Source organism: Trachurus japonicus, chromosome 7, assembly GCF_045865225.1.
Source record: "Trachurus japonicus isolate A0001 chromosome 7, Traja_1.0".
Lineage (NCBI taxonomy): Eukaryota > Metazoa > Chordata > Actinopteri > Carangiformes > Carangidae > Trachurus > Trachurus japonicus.
In genome coordinates, this window is record NC_140913.1 from 31,590,330 (window position 1) to 31,612,771 (window position 22,442).

Below are 22,442 nucleotides of genomic sequence, written 5' to 3' on the forward strand. Positions count from 1 at the left end.
ACACACATAAATGCATACCGCTGTGAGTGTTTATGTGTGTGTCTCTGTGTGTGTCTCTTGCAGAGATAGTGCGACAGCTGTGCATGATGGGGTTTGTAGTCAGTGTGTGCGGTGGAGTTCGACAGGGCGATATTCTCCACGCCGTCTTTTCTTCGGACCCTGTGAAGTTCAGCATCAAGTAGCCTCCACGGGCACTTTACACCAAACCCCCCCCCCAACTACCCCCACTACCCCCACCATCAACCCCCCAGTGTCTGTCAGTGTCAAGGCTGAAGCCTATGAAATGTTTATGATTCAGGAGCTGTAGATAAGATGGAGATTGATCTGGATCGAAAGGCAAATAAGACTGCCAAAGCCCAGAGTCAGCTGAAAAGGAGGCAGAGGGAGCAGAGGAGGAGGTGGGGGGGTGGGGTGAGGGGTGGTGGTGGGGGGGAGTAAGGGGGGGCAGTAAGAGGAGAAAATGCATTAACACAGGTCTGGGCCTGAGAGAACGCGAAGTAATGAGCACTTCCTCTACACACACTGAATACTGGAGAGAGAGAGAGAGAGAGCATGGACACACCATCATGACCAGCAGAATGAGGCTGAGTGTGTGTGTGTGTGTGTGTGTGTGTGTGTGTGTGTGTGTGTGTGTAAGTGAGAGTGTGTGTGTGTGCGTGTGTGTGTGTGTGTGTGTGTGTGGTTGCTGCCATGGCTTGAAACTTGCAGCTCTTGACTACTGACACTATCCAGCATGTTCAGCGATGTGTCTGAGAGGCCGGTCACACAGTGATGCTATCAGAAAGAAAGAAAGAAAGAAAGAAAGAAAGAAAGGCAGCTACATTCAGGCTGTTTGCTCTGAAAAAATTTAAAATGTATAGTTTTGACTCTGAGCATAAGCCGGTGGGGTCAGTGTCAGGAGACAAGGGACGGGCTCTTCATACAGAAAGGAGATCCGTTCACTCTGGAATCTGGAATCTGGAATTCACCAAATTCCCCAAAGTAAAAGTATTCACCAAAATAAAACTTATAAACTAGACAATAACTTGTAATACAGTTAAATACAATAAAATAAAATTCTATTCTTTAAAGGGATAGTTCAACATTTTGGCAAATTGGCCCATTGCCATAATCCCTATAGTCATAGCAGTAGGTTCGTTACCTTTAATTGTCGGTGCAAGCTATTTTTAGAACGGCGGAGCAGAGCCGTGAGCTGCTCAGAGCTACGCTACGGAGGCAAGGCAAGGCAAGGTAATTTTATTTGTATAGCCCGTTTTTACAAACAGTTTGTCTCAAAGGGCTTTACATGGCATCGTAACAACATCCGCTGTCCTTAGACCCTCACATCGACTGAGGAAAAACTCCATGGAAAACCCTTTTAACAGGGAAAAATCGGAGAAACCTCAGGGTGAGCAACAGAGCAGGGATCCCTCACCCAGGATGGACAGACGTGCAATAGATGTTGTTACAGACAGGCTAATGGGATTTCTTGGTTTCCCTCATCAAACTCATCAAATACACAATCCAACAACTCCAAAACACTCTGGTGGACAAGTTGTGACATGCACATTCACCACGCTATGAGATAATAACAGAACGTTAATGTCTGCAAACTGTCCCTGAAGGCAACGCGCATCAGCGGTTTTGCATGAATTTACCTCTATAACAACTCTGTCTGGTAACGTTCTGTTATTATCTCATAGCATGGTGAACGTGCAGGTCACAACATGAGGGAAACCAAGAAATCCCATTAGCCTCCGTAGCGTAGCTCTGAGCAGCTCGCGGCTCTGCTCCGCTGTTCTAAAAATAACTTGCGCCGACAATTAAAGGTAACAAACCTACTGCTATGACTATAAGGATTATGGCAATGGGCCCATTTGCTAAAATGTTGAACTATCCCTTTAAATCAAAAAGTTTCAAAGCTTTTTTATTAGCTTGGTGCTTTTATTTTGACTGAAAGGCCTGTCTCTCTGGCCCTGGTTAACGGCCCCAGACTACATCACATCTGAAGTTCGCAGGTGACACATGGACATGGACGGACGCTGTGTGTCCAAGTGTCTGCCTCCTCTCCTCCAACGCATGTGCGATACCATATCAGCTTTGATTTACAATACAAAGTCTCGCGGAGGAACAAAAGGGAAAATGATGTAATCAAATGGAGCATTTTTTCAAAGGCCGGAGGAGTGCGCTGCACGCGTGTGTATGCATTAATGTGTGTATTTGCGTGTGTGCATAGGGGATGGATGGAAGGATGAGGCCCTCTTTGATGTATCTCCTGACAGCCACACAGCCAACTTTGGCGGGGAGGAGAACAGAGCAGAGGAGGCCACCGGAGATTTGGGGCCCGAGCCCTGGGGCCCCGTTCCCTCCCTCCCCCTCTCAGCCTGCCTTCCCCTCCCTCTTCTGATCAATACTGGGTGCTAATCACTGAGGACAGTGTGATAGCCCTCTACTTTCTCTCATCTCCTCTCTCACTTTTTCTCTTTGCACCTCTCCTTTCCGCCGCGCTATCGCTAGCTAGCATAAATCACACACATTAGCTTGTTACGCTTTCGTTTGTGTTTGCGTGTGTCCATACCTTTGCAAAAATGTGCGTGTCTGTCGGGCCACACACATTCTGCCGCTGCCTCTGTGCATATTTGTGAACGGGAGTCGGTTTGAGTCTCTGTAAATATGTGAACAGGCTTATACGAGGCTGTTAAAATGTGTGCATGTGTCTGTGTACAACAAGATAAGAGAATATCCTTGAAAAAGCAACAGCAACATAAACCCCAGTGAATTATGGGCAGCATGCATAAACTTGAATAATAACACATCCCCTCATTTCGGTGGCTTTATCCCAGTTATCTAATTGCCCATGTCTTTTTTTTCTTCCTTTCTTTAATAAACTAATGAATGTGGCTGTGGCTGAGGCCTAGAATCATATAGGCAGCAATAAGTAGCACTGCTTTAAACCCCCAAACTGCATCAGAACAGCTGAATAATTTGTAGGAGAAATAATTACGGGGCAGAAGAGCAGACATCAATCCTGGAACACCGACAGTGCCCTCGCTGGAAACTACCTCACCCATAAGCCAAGGCTCCATTAGGTATTGTCTGGGGCCTACAGGCTAATTTGTTTGCATCAATAATACATTCAAAGGATTTATCTAACTTGCAAATGAGTGTTCATTTACTGGTCCAGGAGGCAGGGAGGAGAGCAGGCAGCAGGAGAGAAGGTGTGAAAGGCTGAAACAGCTGGTTGGGGGCTATCTGGGACACGGTTAACCCTTTGCTGGTGCACAAGTCCACATCTACCCATTTAGGTAATAGTATTCAGAAATGGTTGGTTCTGACATGCCTGGATAACAGCCAGTGTTTATGTAGGGCAGAGAAAGGCCAAGGTGCCGGTGACCAACACCTTGGATCGGCATCAAAAAATGCAACAGAGACCAATCCCTTGCAGCCACAACACATTACCTGCTGCACTGAATATTCTCTGATCGTATGCCAGGTGACAAAATGACAAAGAGGAGAGCGTGCGTGTGTGTGTTTCTGTTAGAAGACGTGACGGCAGTGTGGGCTGCCCTTACTGTAGTGTGCGTTCACACCAAAAGCTTCCAAAGCATCAAAAACGCTCCTCGAGGGTGCGCTTCAGACAAGACAGCTTCCAAAATGGCAAATATTTTCAGCCGCATTGGTCGCTCGTCACGTGACTGACGTCAAAGTTCGATCACGCTGGTAATTGGGGAGCTGAAGGACAAAAAAAGAAAGTAAAAAAAGGCAGCTAAAGGACGTCTCTATTCTGACAGGTTGCCGCCGAACCCGCGTCATAGCTAATTACCCTAAAGTTAACCAAGGCTCAACTTCTCGTCTGGTGAAGCTTTGGACGCTTTGGAAGCTTTGGACGCTTTGGAAGTGTCGCCAGGCTCTCATTGAAAATGAATTGACTTCCTGTGCTTTGACGCTTTGGAAGCTTTTGGTGTGAACGCACAGTTAGGGTGGGGGTACATCAGGATCTCCAACGCTCCCCCCTTTGATCAGCACTGCTCCCACAGGTGACACAAAGACACTGAAAAAACCCCCAGAGAGAAGTGGAAAATAAAATGTGGGGGAAAGAAAAGAAAGAAAGGATGAGGGTTATCAGGAGTGAGAAGAGGGGGGTGAGGGGGGGAGAAAGATGGGAGAGGAGGAAGGAAGCTGGCCATGAACATATGCTGCCTCTCCGTGCCAAGCCCCACTGGCTCAGGCAGCCCACGCATAAGCTGCACGGCTGCTGCTGTTGCCACTCCAGCACCTCTCCAACACCAACACCATGGCACTACTTAGTCAAACAAAGCTGGAGAGATGGAAAGAGATGGGGTCTCCCCCAGTCTCAGCTCTGCCAGGGTAGGACTGCTTGGCTTGGATAACACCGCCTGATTATAAACACACACACACATATACACACAAACACACACACTACACACACACACTTACACATAGTGGCTTTCAGCTGTTTGGCTAGCCAACCTCATAAATTGTGATATGAGATAGATTTTATAATCTCTTCATGGGCTAGACTACGATTCACTTTAATTAATTATTGGTGGAAGCTGCAAAATATTAATTTGTTAATGCCGGGCTTTAAAACTATAAGCAACACAGAGTCGGGTATGAAAAAGACACTTTTAGTATTTTCTTAATAAATCTGAAACAGTGTGAAATACAGTCTAACAGTCTCTGTTACGGGGTCAGGCATCCCACATGTCCACGCTGGTATCCATCAGTTGTTGACAGACGTTGGGTGTTTAGAGTCGGTATCAACTCACCTGCAGGACATTTATGTATTTTCTCACTCTGCTCTCGTCTTGGTCACTGCAGATCATGGAAGTTTAAGGGGGCGTTTGGCAAAGAAAGTGAAAACTTTGCACAGAGTTTAATGGTTAGTTACACTGTGTGTGTGTGTGTGTGTGTGTGTGTCAAACACTGATGTGCTGTGCACCTAAAGGTATCATTAACACTGACAGTCAAGTGGGTTTTATTCAGTTTTCATTGCTTAAACGTTTTATAAGCGCCCGGCTTCACATTCACTGAAAGGTCACACTAATATTTTTATACAACACTTGATAAGATTTTTAAGTTATATCATTTACGTATGAAATATTTTTTGCTTAAAGGTATAATATGTAGGAATTCCCCCCATCTAGCGGTGCGGTTGCATATCTGAACGTATTCTTGATGTTCCATTCACGTGAAATCAGGCAGACGTCAGACAGACAACAGACGCTGCATGTAACAGGATAAACAAGCGTCTATGTAAACAAGTGGTCCGCCAGCACGAGGCAAAACAATACAGGCGTGACAATATGTTGTCATGGTGATGTCGTATTGTCGAGTAAAATGACATCCGGTTGGTTTGCCGACGGCCGTCTGCCTGCCTGCACCTGAATGCAACACCAGTGCCTCCGTCCTTCCTCACACTACACAGTGGTGACAGTTTTAACAGGCGCTACCTGGAAAACTTTCTCCCCGAGCCGACAGCTCCGCTGAGTTTCCGTGGTTACCTACGATCACGCTGCCACTCGACGTAAAAAATGGCGATGCAACATGGCCGCCTCGGTTCGGTGCGTCGCCCACTTATGTATTTGTAACGACTTGTAACAACTCATTCTAAGGTACGAGAAAGCTTTCATTTGTATGCGGGTGTGATTCCACTTCAGTGAAATACGTATTTATGAAAGACATGTTTGATTTTTGCTAATAAAAAGCCAAATAAATTACACACTGGGGCTGGGATGGGTGTGTGTGTGCGTGTGTGGTGGGGGTCCATAGGAACGCTGCACATATAATGACTGACCGTGTATTTGATTTGACCATGTTGTTGTTAGAGGGAAGGAGAGTCAGTGTGAGGGAGAGCTGGATCTGAACAGCTTTGGAACTGTACTGAACATGGCTCCCCACTGGGATTCAAACCAAGGGCAAAAAGAAAAAAAAAACCCCGAAAAAAACAAAAAACATCAGCTACACAGATTCAAATTGAAACCACACACACACACACACAACCTTGCACACTCATAAATCCACACAATCCTGCACAAGTATGATGCCCATATACACAAACACGCTTTTAGACGCCCAGATAGATAAAAACAAATTCTTGTATATAACACAGAAATCAAATTCAGGGTTCATCTTGCAATCTGAGCCTCGCAAACTCAATTCCCCCTCCCCTACCCCCTCCTCTGCTGTCTAGCCTCCTCCACGCTCTACGCCTTTTCCATGTGAACGAATGGGGTCAGTATCGTCACATAAACATTATCCTCTGCTCAACCCCAACCCGCTCCTTCCCACCCCCCACCCCCCCACCTCTTTTTTTTCTTTTTCAGTGAATGGATGCTGAGCGCTGGTGCATATCTACGCAGGGATGGCAAGGGCACCAAGGAGAGAAAATCAATACTATATCTCACCTCTAAGCACAATCCCCAACCAAAAGCAGCTGGAGTTTGCAGGTTGCTCCATAAACTGGACGGCTTCATCTGGCCGGCCGCTGTGTCGGTGGATTGCTACAGTAATGCACTACAGCACAATGGCCTAAGCCAGAGCCTGCCTGCCTGCCAGACACAGAGGTACACACACATATATACACATACAGAAACACACACATACACTGAGACAAACTGCACACTGACTCCCAGGGGCTGGGGGAATAGCAACAGCAATGAGAAAAACTCTCATGAGGCAGGAACAGGGTTGACAAACACACTCCCCCCCCCCTCCTCTCCTTCAAAGGCGAGGAAAAGCACCACTGGACCATTTAGTCCACCTTTTGCACAAGCACTCATGCACGCTCACACACAAACATATACATATGCACACACACACATACACACACAGAGAGAGAGGAGGGCCCTAAAAATACCCGCTCTAAAAATAGCAGGCGGGAAGCGGGAAACGGGACTGAGGCTATTATTATTGCGCACACGTCCTGCCTGGTCCCACCAAGGAAAGGGAAGAGACTAATGATTTTCCTGGTGCAAGCAATTAAAAAACTATTTGTCACCTGCCAGGCTGCATATGACGTTAGGGGGCCTTGGCAGAGGACCACAGAGTAAATCCACATTTTTCCCCACTGTACACTACACACACACACAAGGTGGACTGCAGCATAGAAAAGCACATAAAGGTGCATAGAGAAACAGGTGAAGCTGAGGAGGAGGAGGAGGGGGAGGAGGGGGAGGGGAGGAGGGTCAGAGAGGGGAAAAAAAAGAGAGAAACAGAGGGAAAATGAGGTAAGAAGGGAGGAAATGGTGCTTTGGATAGAGGAGCAGAGTTGAGTAAACGGCTGATTTATCTGGACAGGTTAATACCAGGCCAGACAGCACCTCAGACAGCACACTGCCATCAGGAAGTCATGTAATATTTAGAATCCCGCCAATGAAAGTCATTCTCCTGCTGCTGGGCTCCTGGCTAAAATAGAAATGTATATTCCCCCCCTCCCTCCCATACGCCCCGAGAGCACAAGAAGTGAATGAGTCCAACTTTCTACCATCCATATCCCCGACTGTCTGTCTGTCTGCCTGTCTGAGACATTCAGGTTTATACGCAGGTTCATTTCGGTGGAACTGCTGCAATCCCTCCTACCCCTATATGTCGCCATTTGTATCAAATTTGGCCCACATTGCAGGTTCCCTCTGTTAACACCGAACTTGGAGAGACCAGTTTCTCTCACTGTTGCACCTACAACCTGGAACACTCTGCAAAATCATCTGAAATTTACCTCACTTTTATCAATAGGACCATTTTAAAACTGTAATCTTATTTTACCTCTAACTGCTCCTGCTTTTAACTACACTTACTGTATGTTTCTATTTATCCTTGTCACCTTTAACTTCCGGTATTCTGTTCTGCTTTTGTATGTTTCAAATGCCTTGTCTTTATATGTTTTGTGTTTCATCTCGGCGGCTATATTGTAAATGAGGTTACTCCTCAATATATCTCCGAGTTTAAATAAAGGTTATGAAATGAAATGAAATGAAACATAAAAATAGGTTTTTGAGACCTCTACATCCTCACCTAATGTATACAATCAGAAACATGCAATGATCAGATAATCCACCAGGGTGCAGTTAGTTATTTATGCACCAGCAGGCCTTCACTTCATGGGACATCCAATATGGCCGCTGTCAGTCAGTGACCCAAATGTGTTTTCTCATGGATAATTTTTGCCAATTTTGAAAAAGTTAAGGTAAGAAATTCTTGTGGAGTTGTAGTAAAAAAAGGCAACTGGACTTCTTATCTTGTTTGAAGACGTTTCGGCCCTCATCCAAGAGGCTTCTTCAGGTCTGGATCAGAACCATGTGTGCTTTTTACTACAACTCCACAAGAATAAGATGACCTAGGATGACTGAGAACCTTCACGGACTTAAGGTAAGAAAAACTTAAAAACTTCAAAAGGAATAGTTACTGCATTGATGTAAAGTAAAACTACTTAATATTTCATAACTTATTTTATAGTAGAACCGTGTTGAAAATGTGTGTATCAAAATAAACATAGCAGGTATGTAAGGTACTTTTCTATGCAAATCTGATATGCAATTTTTTTTTTTTTTTTTTTTACATTTTTTGTCAGAAGGTCCAATAAAGGGTCCAATTTCAAAATAATTTAATTTTCTGACTATTATTTCATGGTTCAGGCTTTACAGGGTTAAGGAATTTTAGGCCACAAAAAAAAACATTTCATTGAAAAATCAACATTTTAATTTAATATAATGACTCACTATACCTGCAGTTTCTGTATCAGGAGGTAAACACTACAGGGAGGCGAGGAGCCGCCTGTCAAAAGTGGAGTTACTGTATCTGAGTGGGTCACTGGGAGGTTAGTTTTTTTTTTTTTTTGGTAGCTGAGCTCTCCTCTGTTTGGGTAAAAGAGAGAGAGAGAGAAGAGAGGGGAGAAAGAGGAGGAGGAGGGGGGGAGGGGGGTCTATCATTTGCAGACTGTACGAGTATTAGGATCCCACACAGGAGAATTAATAAATAAAATCCTCCCAACTATTTATAAGGAAGCGTCCTCGGATGCTGCCACAGGAGGCCAATTTCAGGGCTCTGGGGCAAAGGGAGACAAACTATATATACTGGGACGGGGCAGTAAATAACATCAAGACAAGCGTTATGCCTCCCTTGCACTACGCAGCCCCACATCCACATCCAGCTTCAAGCATACTCTCTGCTGGCTGCAGTAATTTACGAGGCAGCTCGTTAATGTCGGGTGATTTGCGCTGCTCGTTTGCTCCCGCTCATCTCCACCAAATGATATCATCTTCTACCTCTAATCTTCTCTAACTCTAACCCCCCCACCCCAACCCCCCACCACCACCACGGTGTTACCTCCACTCCTCTTCCCATAGATACCTCCCATCCACAATTTTTTTTGCTTTCCCCCCTCTCTCCTCCGCCTCTGGCCTCCTCCACTCAATCTCCGTGTCTTGTCAGGTTTGCGTGGGTGAGTTTTGAGATGGGGGGGGTTGGGGTTTGGTGGCAGACAGAGATAGGAGATGTGCTACAGAGGGTTGTGTGTGTGTGTGTGTGTGTGCGTGCGTTCATGTGACATCTATCCAAATCAAAAAAAAAAGAGACTAAAAGAAGTCTGGTTTGACTCTGAAGGGTTTATGTGCCCTTGTAGTTACTTTTCCACTGCCCCCTACTGAGAGAGAATGAGAGCAAGCCAAAATAAAAAAAAAGAGAGAGAGAAAGATTTTCTCTCAAAACTTACAGAGGGGAGAAAGCTCAGCAATCCTGGGGAGACACATTGGCAGAGAAAAATAAAGACAGAACAGTGGGATGAGGGTTATAGTGGGTCCAGAACAGTAGGCAGGAGTGAAAGGGAAAGAAAAAGAGGACATAGGGGAAGACACGGATGAAAACAATGTAGAGAGGGTTATTGACAATTAAGAAAACAAATGGCATTGTTTTTATCCATAATGAAATACCTCTGTGGCTCCCACAACTTCTCTATTCACATCAGCTACTAAACTGTTTCGACCACACTGGCCCAATACTTTATCTTATATCTTTTTCTTTTTTTTTTTTCCCACAGGCGGTCTTTAGTCTCTTCATCCCTAACCCGCAGAGAAATCAGCCCCCGTCTCAGACCAGATGCAGCTAACACCCTCAGATAGACAGATTTTCACAATGAAAATTGCCAATTATAGAAATTGCAATCAGAGCTGTTGTGTTGTATGTTGATGAGTGGGAGCTGGTAAAAGGGGAATTGAGATCGATATCTGAATGAAGGCAGAGCGAATGACTCTGGCCTTACATTACTGAGGCTTTTATATCCCACTCCCCCCTTTGCTTTTTTTTCTTCTTTTTTTTTTTTAAAAATAAACTTTATTTAGATAAAATTGCATATTATAGAACGAATCTCCTTGTTGTTTACAACTACTTCCGGGTAGAAAACCAGCATCAGAACAATAGCGACAGACGAGAGTTTCGCTATATACAGTAGTATATCTCATTTTTCGCGTCACTATATCACACTTTAATAACTTTAATGACTCAATAAAATATTTTTTCCAGTGGATATCTTAGTTACAACATGACTGAGCTACAGTAACTGGAGTAGTTTCATGTCGTGTCCGACAACAGGAGGGTTTTAACAGCTGACGTCCTGATGTTAGCTTAGCTACCGCCATTAGCTTAGCTACCGCCGTTAGCTGTCCCTGTCAGCTGAGCCACTGATGCTTGACACCGCAAAACTGAATAAACACACAGAAATAGTCATGTTTCAAGTCATTTCAGATTTGTCTAAACGGTGATAGGGCGTGAAAAACAAGATATATATAGTCTAGCTAAACTCTCGTTACTACTGTTCTCAAATTACGAGCTGGTTTTCTACCCGGAAGTAGTTGTAAACAACAACAAGGCGATTCGGTCTATACAAAGAAAAGGAGAATACATTACTTTATACATTAGCTATACTCTTCTCCACATGTGGAGAACACACACACTCTCCCCCCTTTTACCTCTACCCTTCCCTTCCCTTCCCTGTCTCATCTTTCCCTCTATGACACGTCCAAGTGATCGTGTCGGGATGTCAGCCCTCATCCACGGCTAATTGGGGCTCAGAGGAGTAATCAGGGCAGGACAAATCGGACAGTTCTGGTCATTAGCTGTGACCAGTGTTCTCTGGGAAGCTGGGAGATGCGTGCACTCTTCTGCCATCACGCCTGAGCAATGCATAGTGACACAGGCAGAGAGCAGCGCCGCGACATGAGAAGAGGAGGCACAGAGATTGGCACGGCACGGCAGAGACATAAGTCTGGAGCCATTGATATCCTCTGCTTTCTAAGACACACACAGACAAGTAAACACAAGTAAGTCTGGCTATGCACAGGGACTCTCTGATTATCTAATATGGGAGCCGCAGCAGAAAACTGCAGAAGAATAAAAGCTCATCAAGTGCAAGACAGAGGGTAAAATCAAATCAGGATCATGGTTTGTTGCAATACTCCTCAACAAGCTTACACATTTAGAGCTGTTTAAAGTCAGCGATTTGTTTCCTGCGCTGGTTAGTGAGCCGCTCCTCCGTGCTCTTTTAAGTTGACCAGAGGAAAAGACAGCAGGAATAGCAGAATAAAGTGTAAATATCGGAGTCAATAACAATCTTGGAAGTCTCAAAAATGTAAACACGTCGATGGCTGCTCCTTCTGAAAGTGGGGTGCAACGACTCTTGGAGCAAGATGAATGTCAATTCGTCGTAGCGGCAGAGCCTTAACCTTTCAGGATAACTGAATTATTTAAGCAGCACATACCTGTTGTGGGCCTCTGTTTCTCCATTTGGGCTCAGACCGGTTATAGGAGGCTGCATGAGTCTATGGCCACGCACGGCTCTTTGGCCGCAGAGCGAAAATGGCAAGACAAATGCGGCGGGGGATTTGTGATAATTGGCCGTGCTGGTGGGCCAGGCGACGGGCCTAGAGAAAAGGTCGCAGGCACTGAGGAACAGATCAGTCTGCCAGAAGGAGAGGAGAGGCTCTGTGCGTCTCAGGGGTTTTAGCTTGACTTCTCTCTCTTTCATTGTATGGGGGAGAGAGCGCTCCAGCAGGGGCCATTAATTAAGCACCAGAGTAACTTTCAATTTGTTTAGAGGTCAGAAGCCCCGGTGTCACTGTTTTGGGCAGAAACCAACTCTGAAGTAACTCCACATTTTCATTCTCAGAGAGGAAATGAAAAGGCTGGTGTATAAGACCTTACTGGGAAGAGATCCACAAACATATACAAAATGTATTTAATGTGGTACTTTGTATTTGGGTAATATATTGTTTGAAACATGGAACATCAAAGACAAAAAACTGCTGGCTATACTACAGTATAGGCAGCCAGTAAGAAATCTATCACGAGGAAATGGTTAAAAGCAGAACCACCCACCACTGATGAATTGATTGACATTGTCTATGAGAGCTACAGTATGTTAGGGAGAGGATATCTTTTTCCCTCAAAGTTGAAAAAGAAAAATTTTATCGATAGGATCTGGACCAAATGGACTGAGTATGTAAAACCAATTAAATCTTGTGCTTTGTGTGAACCTGTCCTCCCTTTTGTGTGTGTGTGTTATTTGGATTGTCTCAAGTGGTGCGCTCCCCACTTCTGTCCTGTTTTGATATTGTTCTTAACTAAAACGGAAAAGTAAGAGTCCAAAAAAGAAAATTCCAGAAGGGCAATATGGACAAAATCACATGGACCTCCTGTAACCATCTTTATCTATGTCTTTGAATGACTACTGTAAGATTGTAATTAATGTATGTGATGGAAATTTGCCTTTCTAAATAAAAACATAATTAAAAAAAATAAAATAAAAATAAAAGGTTTGTGTAGAAGGAAAAGTGGTGGCAGGAAGGGAGACATGGTGGGGCAGATAAGCTCATATACAGTATGGAAGGTATTGTGCATTTTATGACTTAAGCATGAAACTTTCAGCATTTCATCTACATACCCCAAGGTTTGATTTCAGACGTGGAACCATTTTGGTGGCTGACCTTTGGTGACCTTTAGGGGTCTTTGACCTCAGAATTGCATTTTTTCACATTATTCTCCATTGGAAACATATGAAAATCTGGGGAAAAAATCATTTCCAAAAAAAAATTCTTCACCATTGTCTTTAGGAAGGTCTGTAATATCATGTAATAAAATGTTGAAATTCAACTCTAGTGGGAAACCCCTAAAAAACTACTCAAAGTTTGGGGTACCCGTAAGCAGATTTTTTGAAAATTCTGAAATGTTAAATTTGGCCTTAAGTAACTTGTGAGGGGTCAAACTAGGGGTTTTTCATGATTCTGAGTTGATCGCAAACATTAGTTTTACACCCAAAACACTCCTTGGTGGAAAAAAACAGCCACACCCACTTTTCCTGCTCATCGGAACCCCCACCACCCCCAATAGAAGGTATTACAGAGAAGCCATTCCTTAGCATGGCAGAGGTTGTGTCACATATTACTACTAAATACTCAATATAATATAACTTATATATTCTACCCTTTTTTCTTGTAGGATAATTGTAATATTTGAATGTTTAGGAGAAAAGAGGATGGAGAGGGTTAATGTCAGAGGAGGAGGAGTGAAGGAGATGAGGGAGCCACAGGGACATGGCTCACACCCCGACATGCTCGTGAAGCAGCTGTTCTCCTCATGGCGGAGAGAGTGGGGGCCTGCCAGCAGCAGCATGCTGCCGAGAGCACCGTGGTCTCCCACCGTAGCACAGAAACACAGCGGCACAGCACAGACACACACACACACACATACACACACAACACACATACACAAAGACAACCATACACACGCTGCCATCCATTCTCCTGCCAGTCCGGTGTTGAGGTTTTCAGGTTGAACAGTAATGTCAGGTGTCGGGAGTCAAATTCATATGCTACAAATCTGATCTCCGACTCCGTAGAGGTGCATTTCCATTTGATACAAACAACAGCCTGCATAGCTAAAGGCAATTATATTTCTACTGCCTCCGTTTGCCCTCAGGTTGTAGACAGCCAGTCAAAAACCTCGCCAGGTTTTCCTGCCTTCTCTCTCCCCTCTCACTGAAATCAACAGAACGGTGCCCAGACTCATCCATGATTTATCTCGGGTGAAATATTCATTATGTAGCCTTACATAGTCTGGAACGTATCTGATGTGAATCTGGACCTGACAGCTCTGCTCCGTCATCACACATCACCTGAGCCACTCACGAACCCGGCACCTGTCTCCCAGCGCGCAACACAGAGGCAACTAAACCGATCCGAACGAATAGAAGGACTCTGGTAAGATATAAAGATTCCAGCTGTCTAGCTTTAGCCTGCAGGCATGTCCGCTCTGGGTCTGTAGCTACTGTATCCTGCTAGCACACAGACGGATGACGGATCACCACAGCACAAAAAAAAAAAAAAGAGCTACTCAACTTTTCCCATTCAATTAGCCAGAGAGAGAGAGAAAGAGAGAGAGATAGGGACTCCTGCATATGAGCTGCTGACAGCATTGGTCAGGTGTATTGATCTTTGGAGATTGGTGAGCTTGTTATGAGAGGTGAACAGCATGGGAGTTCAAAGGTGCTGAGTGGTGTTTGATAAATCAACAGATAAAAAAAAAGAAAAGGCCCTGTGGTGACGTGGTGAATGGATAGAAAGGTGAGAAAGAGAGAGAGAGAGAGGGAGAGGAGTCAGTTCCCGCAGCAGGAACGGCGCTCTCTTTAATCACAGAGTTATCACTCTGCCCGTCCAATTAAGTAACATTTGAATTATTCCATAAATTCCATTATATTCCATAAAAATTTGCTGAAATACAGTCTAATAGTGCGGGAACGATCACAGGGACAACAGTTACAACTCATTTTCCTATATAACACTAATTCAAGTGGTTCCAAAGTCATTATACTCTGAAGGACTAATGTTATAAGAAAAATGTAACTGCAGTGAATAGGGATATTAATAATGTATTCATGTGAGACAGAGACTGGAGAGCAGAGTGGCCCGAGCCGAGGAAGGTAAGAGGGAGAAAGTGATAGCTGTGAAGAAACAAGGTCGTCAGCATTCCCTCCTGCCTTAGCCGTCATTTCATTATCTCATCCCTCTCTCCTCCTCTTTTAAAGTAGGAAAAAGCGGGAGAAGCTATTGACCCCTCTCTGTGTTCGTGGCAGGCGGGCAGGACAAATGAAGTTTCCCCTCAGACCCCCCTCCGTATTAATATCATAATTATCCCCCACCTCCGTGCCCCCGTCGGCCGGCGCGCAAACTCCACTGTCTGATTTGATGGAGAGGCGCAAAGCGGGGAATTACATTCGATTAGCACTAAACAAGAGAAGGGGACATGAAGCGATAGAATCAATCAGTGCCACCGCGGACAGGGCCGAGATCCTTTTGTGTCAGTGAGTCTGTCTGTCTGTCTGTCTGTCTGTCTGACTGTGTGACAGCTCGAGGCTAGAGGTAGTGCATTGAGCTTAAAGAGGAACTATGCAGGATTTATACCTTAACTACGCTAAATTTTTACCTTAATTAAAGGGATAGTTCAACATTTTGGCAAATTGGCCCATTGCCATAATCGCTATAGTCATCATAGCAGTAGGTTTGTTACCTTTATTTGTCGGTGTAAGCTGTTTTTAGAACGGCAGAGCAGAGCCGTGAGCTGCTCAGAGCTACGCTACGGAGGCTCATGGGATTTCTTGGTTTCCCTCATCAAACTCATCAAATACACAATCCAACAACTGAGATAATAACAGAACGTTACCAGACAGAGTTGTTTTAGAGGGAAATTCATGCAAAACCGCCGATGCGCGTTGCCTTCAGGGGCAGTTTTTCATCAAGCAGTCTCTGTATTTCCCTCTAAAACAACTCTGTCTGGTAACGTTCTGTTATTATCTCATAGCGTGGTGAATGTGCAGGTCACAACTTGTCCACCAGAGCGTTTTGGAGTTGTTGGATTGTGTATTTGATGAGTTTGATGAGGGAAACCAAGAAATCCCATTAGCCTCCGTAGCGTAGCTCTGAGCAGCTCACGGCTCTGCTCCGCCGTTCTAAAAATAGCTTGCACCGATAAGTAACGTTATCCACCGCTCCATGGATTGATTTCTCGCCAGCTTCTTCTAAAAACAAATGCACATGGCCGGAAGGAGGGTTAGCAAAACAGAGGAAAAGCAACTGGACTGTCATAGTTTAACTCGTCTAGGTATGACTTTTTTAAAGCATCTGGTTGTGCAAACTCCAGCTGCAATTCAGGGTGTTTAAAGAGAGAACACATAACGTTCAGGTGTTTATGATGACTAAAGGAGTTTTTGTCAACAGCACTGAGAATATACCACAGTTTTTTTTATTTTATTTTTATTTTTTTTACCAGATGCACTGAAATGGGACTTTTTTTTTTGAGTGACAAACCACACACAGTCTGCTCTGGGCAGCTCTCTGTCTCAGCAGCAATTTGGATTCATTGTTTGCAACCCCAGATAACTGCGGTGGTACTTTTCTTCAGTCTCAGCCATTTGCAGGGATGGGCCAGACATTTTAAAGTGGTCTAATGCCATAGAGAGGTGGAGGTAGTGTGGCGGAGGATGAGCAGATTGAGAGTGAGAGGTGAAAAGAACAAAGGAAAATGAATGGAGAGAGAGAGAGGAGACCCCCCTCGCAGGTCTTCATCCCTGTCCCCTGTCTCATTACCCAGGCTTTGACTCAATAAAGAGTGGATAAAGAGTGGATAAAGAGGCAGGCTAACTCCCACTCCGCCCTCTCCCTAAAACACCTTTCACCAACCCCACTCTCTCTCTCTCCCTCTCTCTGTCTGTCGTTCTCACTTCTTGCTTTCTCGCTTTTTCCTGCAGTGTCACACACATATCCAAAAATACACACAGATACACACTGTCCCCTTTCTCCCTATTCTGCTGTGTTTTTTTCTTCTTTTTTTTTTTGCTTCAAATCTTTAAATCTATCTTTCTTTCCAGCCTCTCCCTTCAGAGTGTTTTTTTTTTTAGCCTAACTTTTTAAAAGTTGTGTCCATCTCGTACACTCTTCTCTCTCTCTCTCTCATTCACAGTCTGTCTCTACCTCTCTACCCTCTCCGTCCTCTATGTTCCCTCCCTGTCGGTGCTGCTGTGTAATAGGAGTTATTTTCATCCCTGTCTCTCCGTGACTGCGGCCGCTGGATGGCTGAATATTTACATTTTTCACTCACTGGTGACCTTTCCCTTGTTGCTGCTCTGGGAGCTTCAGTCTCCTTGCTGCTCTGCTGTTGACAGACTACTGCCTGCAAATCTCATATGGACACAGCAAATGGTACACAGGGAGTCGGGGACAGAGAGAGAGGTTCAGAGACTGGAGAAAGGTGGGAAAAGAGGGAGAGAGGGAGAGAGGGAGAATGGGAGAGAGCTCGGCTGCCTCTAATAGCAGGGCTGAGTGTCAGCTGACACGGTGGGTGAAACCAATTGAAATGGTTTCGGGAAAAAAACCGGGACAGAAGTAGTGACGGTCCATCTGCATTTGGAGAGAGACACACGGACAGGAGCGGTGTAATCTTTTACTTCTGGTGTCACGGTGATCGTGGCTTCCTGTCAGCACAGATGGTCTGCAATAAACTGCCTGAAAAGAGATGTAAATCTGGGGTCTCAGGAATGCTCTCTGCCAAAGAAAATACTTGTTGGTTGTAAATAAATGTTTTTTTTTTTGTTTTTTTGGGGTGAGCAGCAGAAGGTACTTTTTTTTTTTTTTTTTTGAATGAGTGGATGTATTAGCTGCACACCAGGGCCTATGAGTCATGGAAGAGTATGTGCCGAGCGGAGTGAGAGGAGGAGGAGGAGGAGGAGGAGAGGTGAGGGCCAAGGATTCACTAACTGGTTGTTCTTAGCTGATGGTCTGCAGTAACGGGGAAAGTAAAGTTGAGTCAGTGAACTCCTCAAAGTTTGATGAGTGTTTATGTGCATGAATCCTAAAACTGACAGAGACACAGAGAGAGAGAGAGAGCTGCTGCTGCACTGTAGTTATTTGAAAAAGGCAGCGACCCAGTGTGACCCCCAGATCTCTTTGCTATTCACTGTCGCTGTGCAGGGTGTACACATGTTTCTGAATGTCTGCATGTGTCTCTATATTACTGTGTGTGTGTGTGTGTGTGTGGTGGTCCGACTCTCCCCCGAGAACCGTGGCTCCGTTTCATCCACCAGTCGCGCTCCTTTTGGCCTGAATTCGACTTCAAGGATAAGTTCACATTTCTTAAGTCTGTCTTAAAACAATACCCACAGGCCCACATGTATATTGAAATAGTTGTCTGTGACTGAAAAATGTCTTGGCCTCGGGGAGACCCCACCCTCCCCCCACCCCGATCCCTTTCTTATTCTTATTGCAATTCCATGCAAGTGATTGGAAACAAAATCCACCGCCCTTGTTCTGAGCTAAAATGCGTGTTGAGAGGATCCAGCTACATCTGAATTAGTCATAACTACACTGCAACTCAGCAGGAAAACAGTGGAGAACACAAAGAGGAAATTTCTCAGCAAAAAAAGACAAACTTTAATTGACATCCACTTGAATTCTCACTAGAAACTGAAGCTGCGTCCAAACCAACATGTTTTAGTTTTTAAGAAGCGTCTCTTTGCTACATTTGCACCTGGATCTTATCACTGGGTCTAATCAGCATTGATAACAGCGGTGAAAGCAGCATAAATAATGAATCACAAGCATCACTGACCTTGTTGGATTTTTCTTTTTTTTTTTTTTGCTAGCAGCTGTTGGAGGGAGTTGAATCTCGTATTTTAACGCTACAACTGCCCTTTGCTGCATTTTGTGGAACTGATCAACTGCAGGCCAGACAGTCTGCTTCCTGTTTATGCCGGCTCAAGCATACCAAGTGTAACTGTGTGCTCTGAATTTATATATACAGTATATATATATATATATATATATGTGCATGTTCAGATGTGTCAGTATGGTCAGAGCTAAAACAATCTACTGTAGTGGTTCTTAACCTTTTCGGGGAACTGGACCCCTCATGCTATGCTATGTGTGCTGATATTTGTATATTTTAAATATTCATTTATAACCAGGGTAGGCAAAATAAGCTAAGCTTCAGCCTACACCTTTTCAGTCTACATGTCCGTTTTGTTTCTTGTTCTTTTGTTGTTGTTGTGTGTTGTGTGATCTAATTTCTAATGTAAAATGAGGTGACATGTTAAGACTGAAATAAACTAAACTAAACTAAACAAATGTGTAATAAACATTGAATGTATGTTCTCTCTTGAAGGTGAATAGCGAATTTCAACCAATCTAAGTGGAAATGTTTCAGAAACACAGGAAGTGCTGAGTTTGTAGCAGCGGCGTAATGCAGTAAATTTAAAAAGACAAACGAGAGTGAATCGAAACCATTAAAAATGTGGCTTCTTATTAAAATATGACCAATTTCACATTAAAACATATGGGACTAGGAAAAATGCCAATTAGTTCAGCTTCTGCAGTTTAGGCAATAATGATGGCTCCAGTCACTGTTTTAGTAAAATGATAAATGTCTGTAAAGGTCACTCAATTAAAATGGTATTTTATCGTTTTACAGTAAGTCTCCCTTGCAATTACACCAAGTACCACTAGGGGTCCAAGTGCCCCTGGTTGAGAAACACTGGTCCACTGGGATCTAGAGAGGATCTTTCCCTAGCAAACATGGAGAGAAGTAATGATTATCGTGGCTTTAAATGTGCAAATGTGAATGTAGGATGTATTACACAATGTTTCATATTTGTACAATCTGGTATCATGACACCAAAAAAGTGGCAACGACTGCACGACTTACTCTGATCACACCTGTGCTACTTCAATTAGCTCGAGATGCTTAATAACACCGATACCCCCGGGGCACGCTGATGTTGCATTGTGGGAACATTGCGGCGCTAATGGAGCCACACAACGACTCCAGAAAACACAAGATATCCCCGGCAGTTCGCTAAGAGGGAGCAGATTAGGGATAATATGCACCTTTAACAAACAGAACAAACACATGGTGTCTTCTCGTGTTATTTTCCACAATAACGCTGATGTATTCCATATACCATTATTTCATTGTTTTTTCTCGCCTCCATTAAGTCAGGAATGTTAATGATACACTGACTGTACCTCTAATCATATGAAAAAACATATTTATAAGTGAAAATAACCTGAGTGGCTGGGCTGATTGAACTCAGCAGAGACGGGAGGAGACATGCTTTTTGTCTGCTGGTGTTGTTATTACCGCCTGTGACACACACAGAGCCAACAGAGAGCGAGAGAGAAATAAACAGTTGTTGTTTGAAAGCTTTTGTTTGCTGTGGGAACACTCTAATTATTTTGATTAGTATTTAAGCTTTGTGGAGGCAAGTTTTTTTTTTTTTCTCTCTCTCTCTCTTTTGTCTTCTCCCCACCGGTCTGCTCTGCTCTTGTGCTCACAGACACTGCAAAGTGGGGTTGGTTAGACTACAAATGGATTTGTCTTGTGGGTCTGCTTCAGTACAGTAGATATTTTGTGAATCGACAAATCTTCTCTTCAGAAAATACAACATAGAGAAATTGAAGTATAGCGAAGAGTGTGTTTTTCTTTTTTGCAAAATGGCTTTTCTTCCTACATTTTATCATGGAATATACTGATGGATAGATAGATAGATACAGTAGATGATAGACAGACAAAACCAACAGCAGCTCCACACACTCCTGCTCTCTGTGTGCTTTATGCTCTCTTAATATTGTGTGCGTGAATGGGTGTACGTATCAGGCACCTTCCAACAATAATGGCTGCCATGCTAAACGAGAATGATGAGATGTATTGGAGAGGTGATCAAAGGACTACTATTTACAACCACTCTCAGCCTGCGGACTTGATGACCCACTGTAAGCTGCACTATACTGTACAGGGAACCTCTTCCATCATGCTTTTACTGCCCATCACTGCAGCTGTTAGACAGGGGAGATGGCAAAGCTTTTAGCAGACTGAGATACCGTCCCTCTTTGCTGGACGGCGTGTATGGGCAATGCCATCAGAAAAGTGAATGACTGGGAAAGATAAGGGGAAATGGAGGCTGGGGGAGAGAAAAGGACGGAAAAGAAAGAGAGGTGGCGAGGGAGGGAGGGTTGGAGGTTGATGTCTGCCTGCCGGCTGTCAAAGGAAAATGCTTCGGTTAAATGGAAACTGATATCATGCAACTCATTCAGGTTTCTTCGGGGGCTGAGGGGGGGGGGTTGGGGGTTGGAGAGCGAAACTAAAGTGTGGTGGACTGTAGAGGGAGGAAAAAGAGGAGTTCTTACCTGAAGCAGCCAGTAGCACCTACGGTGGAAGGTGGGGATGATGGAGGAGTGGACGTAGCAGCCATACAGACACTGGAAGGAAGGAAGGAAGGAAGGGAGACAGTACAGGAAGAGAGAGAAGGAAAGGGAAAGGAAGGGGGGGCGTTACTACTACTACAGTAAAAAGTGATATGAAGTGTGTCTTTTACATGCCAAAAGATCCATTGCAATGTTTTGGAAGAAGATCAGCAGACCAAGTGTTACGTATTGGGTGAAACAGATGCTGACAACCTTTCCTTTGGAGAGAGTGACATACATACGAAAAGGAAGGCAAGGCATATTCGAAGAGATATGGAAACCGTTCAGTGTGTTTGTTAAAGGTATAATGTGTAGGAATTCCACCCATCTAGCGGTGCTTGATGTTGCATTCACGTGAAATCGGGCAGATGTCAGACAGACAACAGACGCTGCATGTAACAAGATAAACAAGCGTCTATGTAAACAAGTGGTCCGCCAGCACGAGGCAAAACAATACAGGCGTGACAATATGTTGTCATGGTGATGTCGTATTGTTTACCTGACCCACGTTTTACCGTCTTTCTCTCTGTGGAGTAAAATGACATCCGGTTGGTTTGCCGTCGGCCGTCTGCCTGACTGCGCCTGAATGCAACACCAGTGCCTCCGTCCTTCCTCACACTACACAGTGGTGACAGTTTTAACAGGCGCTACCTGGAAAACTCTCCCCCCGAGCCGACAGCTCCGCTGAGTTTCCGTGGTTACCTACAGTCACGCTGCCACTGAATGTAAAAAATGGCGATGCAACATGGCCGCCTCGGTTCGGTGCGTCGCCCAGTTATGTATTTGTAACGACTTGTAACAACTCATTCTAAGATACGAGAAAGCTTTCATTTGTATGCGGGTGTGATTCGACTTCAGTGAAATACGTATTTATGAAAGCAACATTTGATTTTTGCTAATAAAAAGCCAAATAAGTTACACACTGGGGCTTTAAATTATGCACAAAATGTTATGGCTGAGAAGTGGATGTTTGTGATGTGTACATATAATGTTTGTTTGTTCGGTTTTGTTCTGTTTACAACACTTGTACCATAACAGGTGCCTTCGTTAATGGAGCACAGATCTACATATTTGATATAACTACTGTACAAATATGTAAATACAAGTGTATGTGTATGTAAGAAAATGTTAATAAATATACTGTTTAAAAAAAAGTGAAAGTGATAT

The 22,442-nt window shown here is 44.2% G+C and overlaps 1 protein-coding gene across 5 annotated transcripts in view; it reads right to left on the reverse strand.

Annotated features, from left to right (window-relative positions):
- Nucleotides 1–22,442, reverse strand: part of camta1a (calmodulin binding transcription activator 1a) — a 372,700-nt gene that overhangs the window by 61,025 nt on the left and 289,233 nt on the right. For all 5 annotated transcript variants that reach the window (XM_085782880.1, XM_085782882.1, XM_085782881.1 and 2 more), the window contains exon 6: nt 21,219–21,290. In XM_085782880.1, the coding sequence (XP_085639006.1) occupies nt 21,219–21,290 (72 nt within the window). The remainder of the gene's footprint in view (nt 1–21,218; nt 21,291–22,442) is intronic.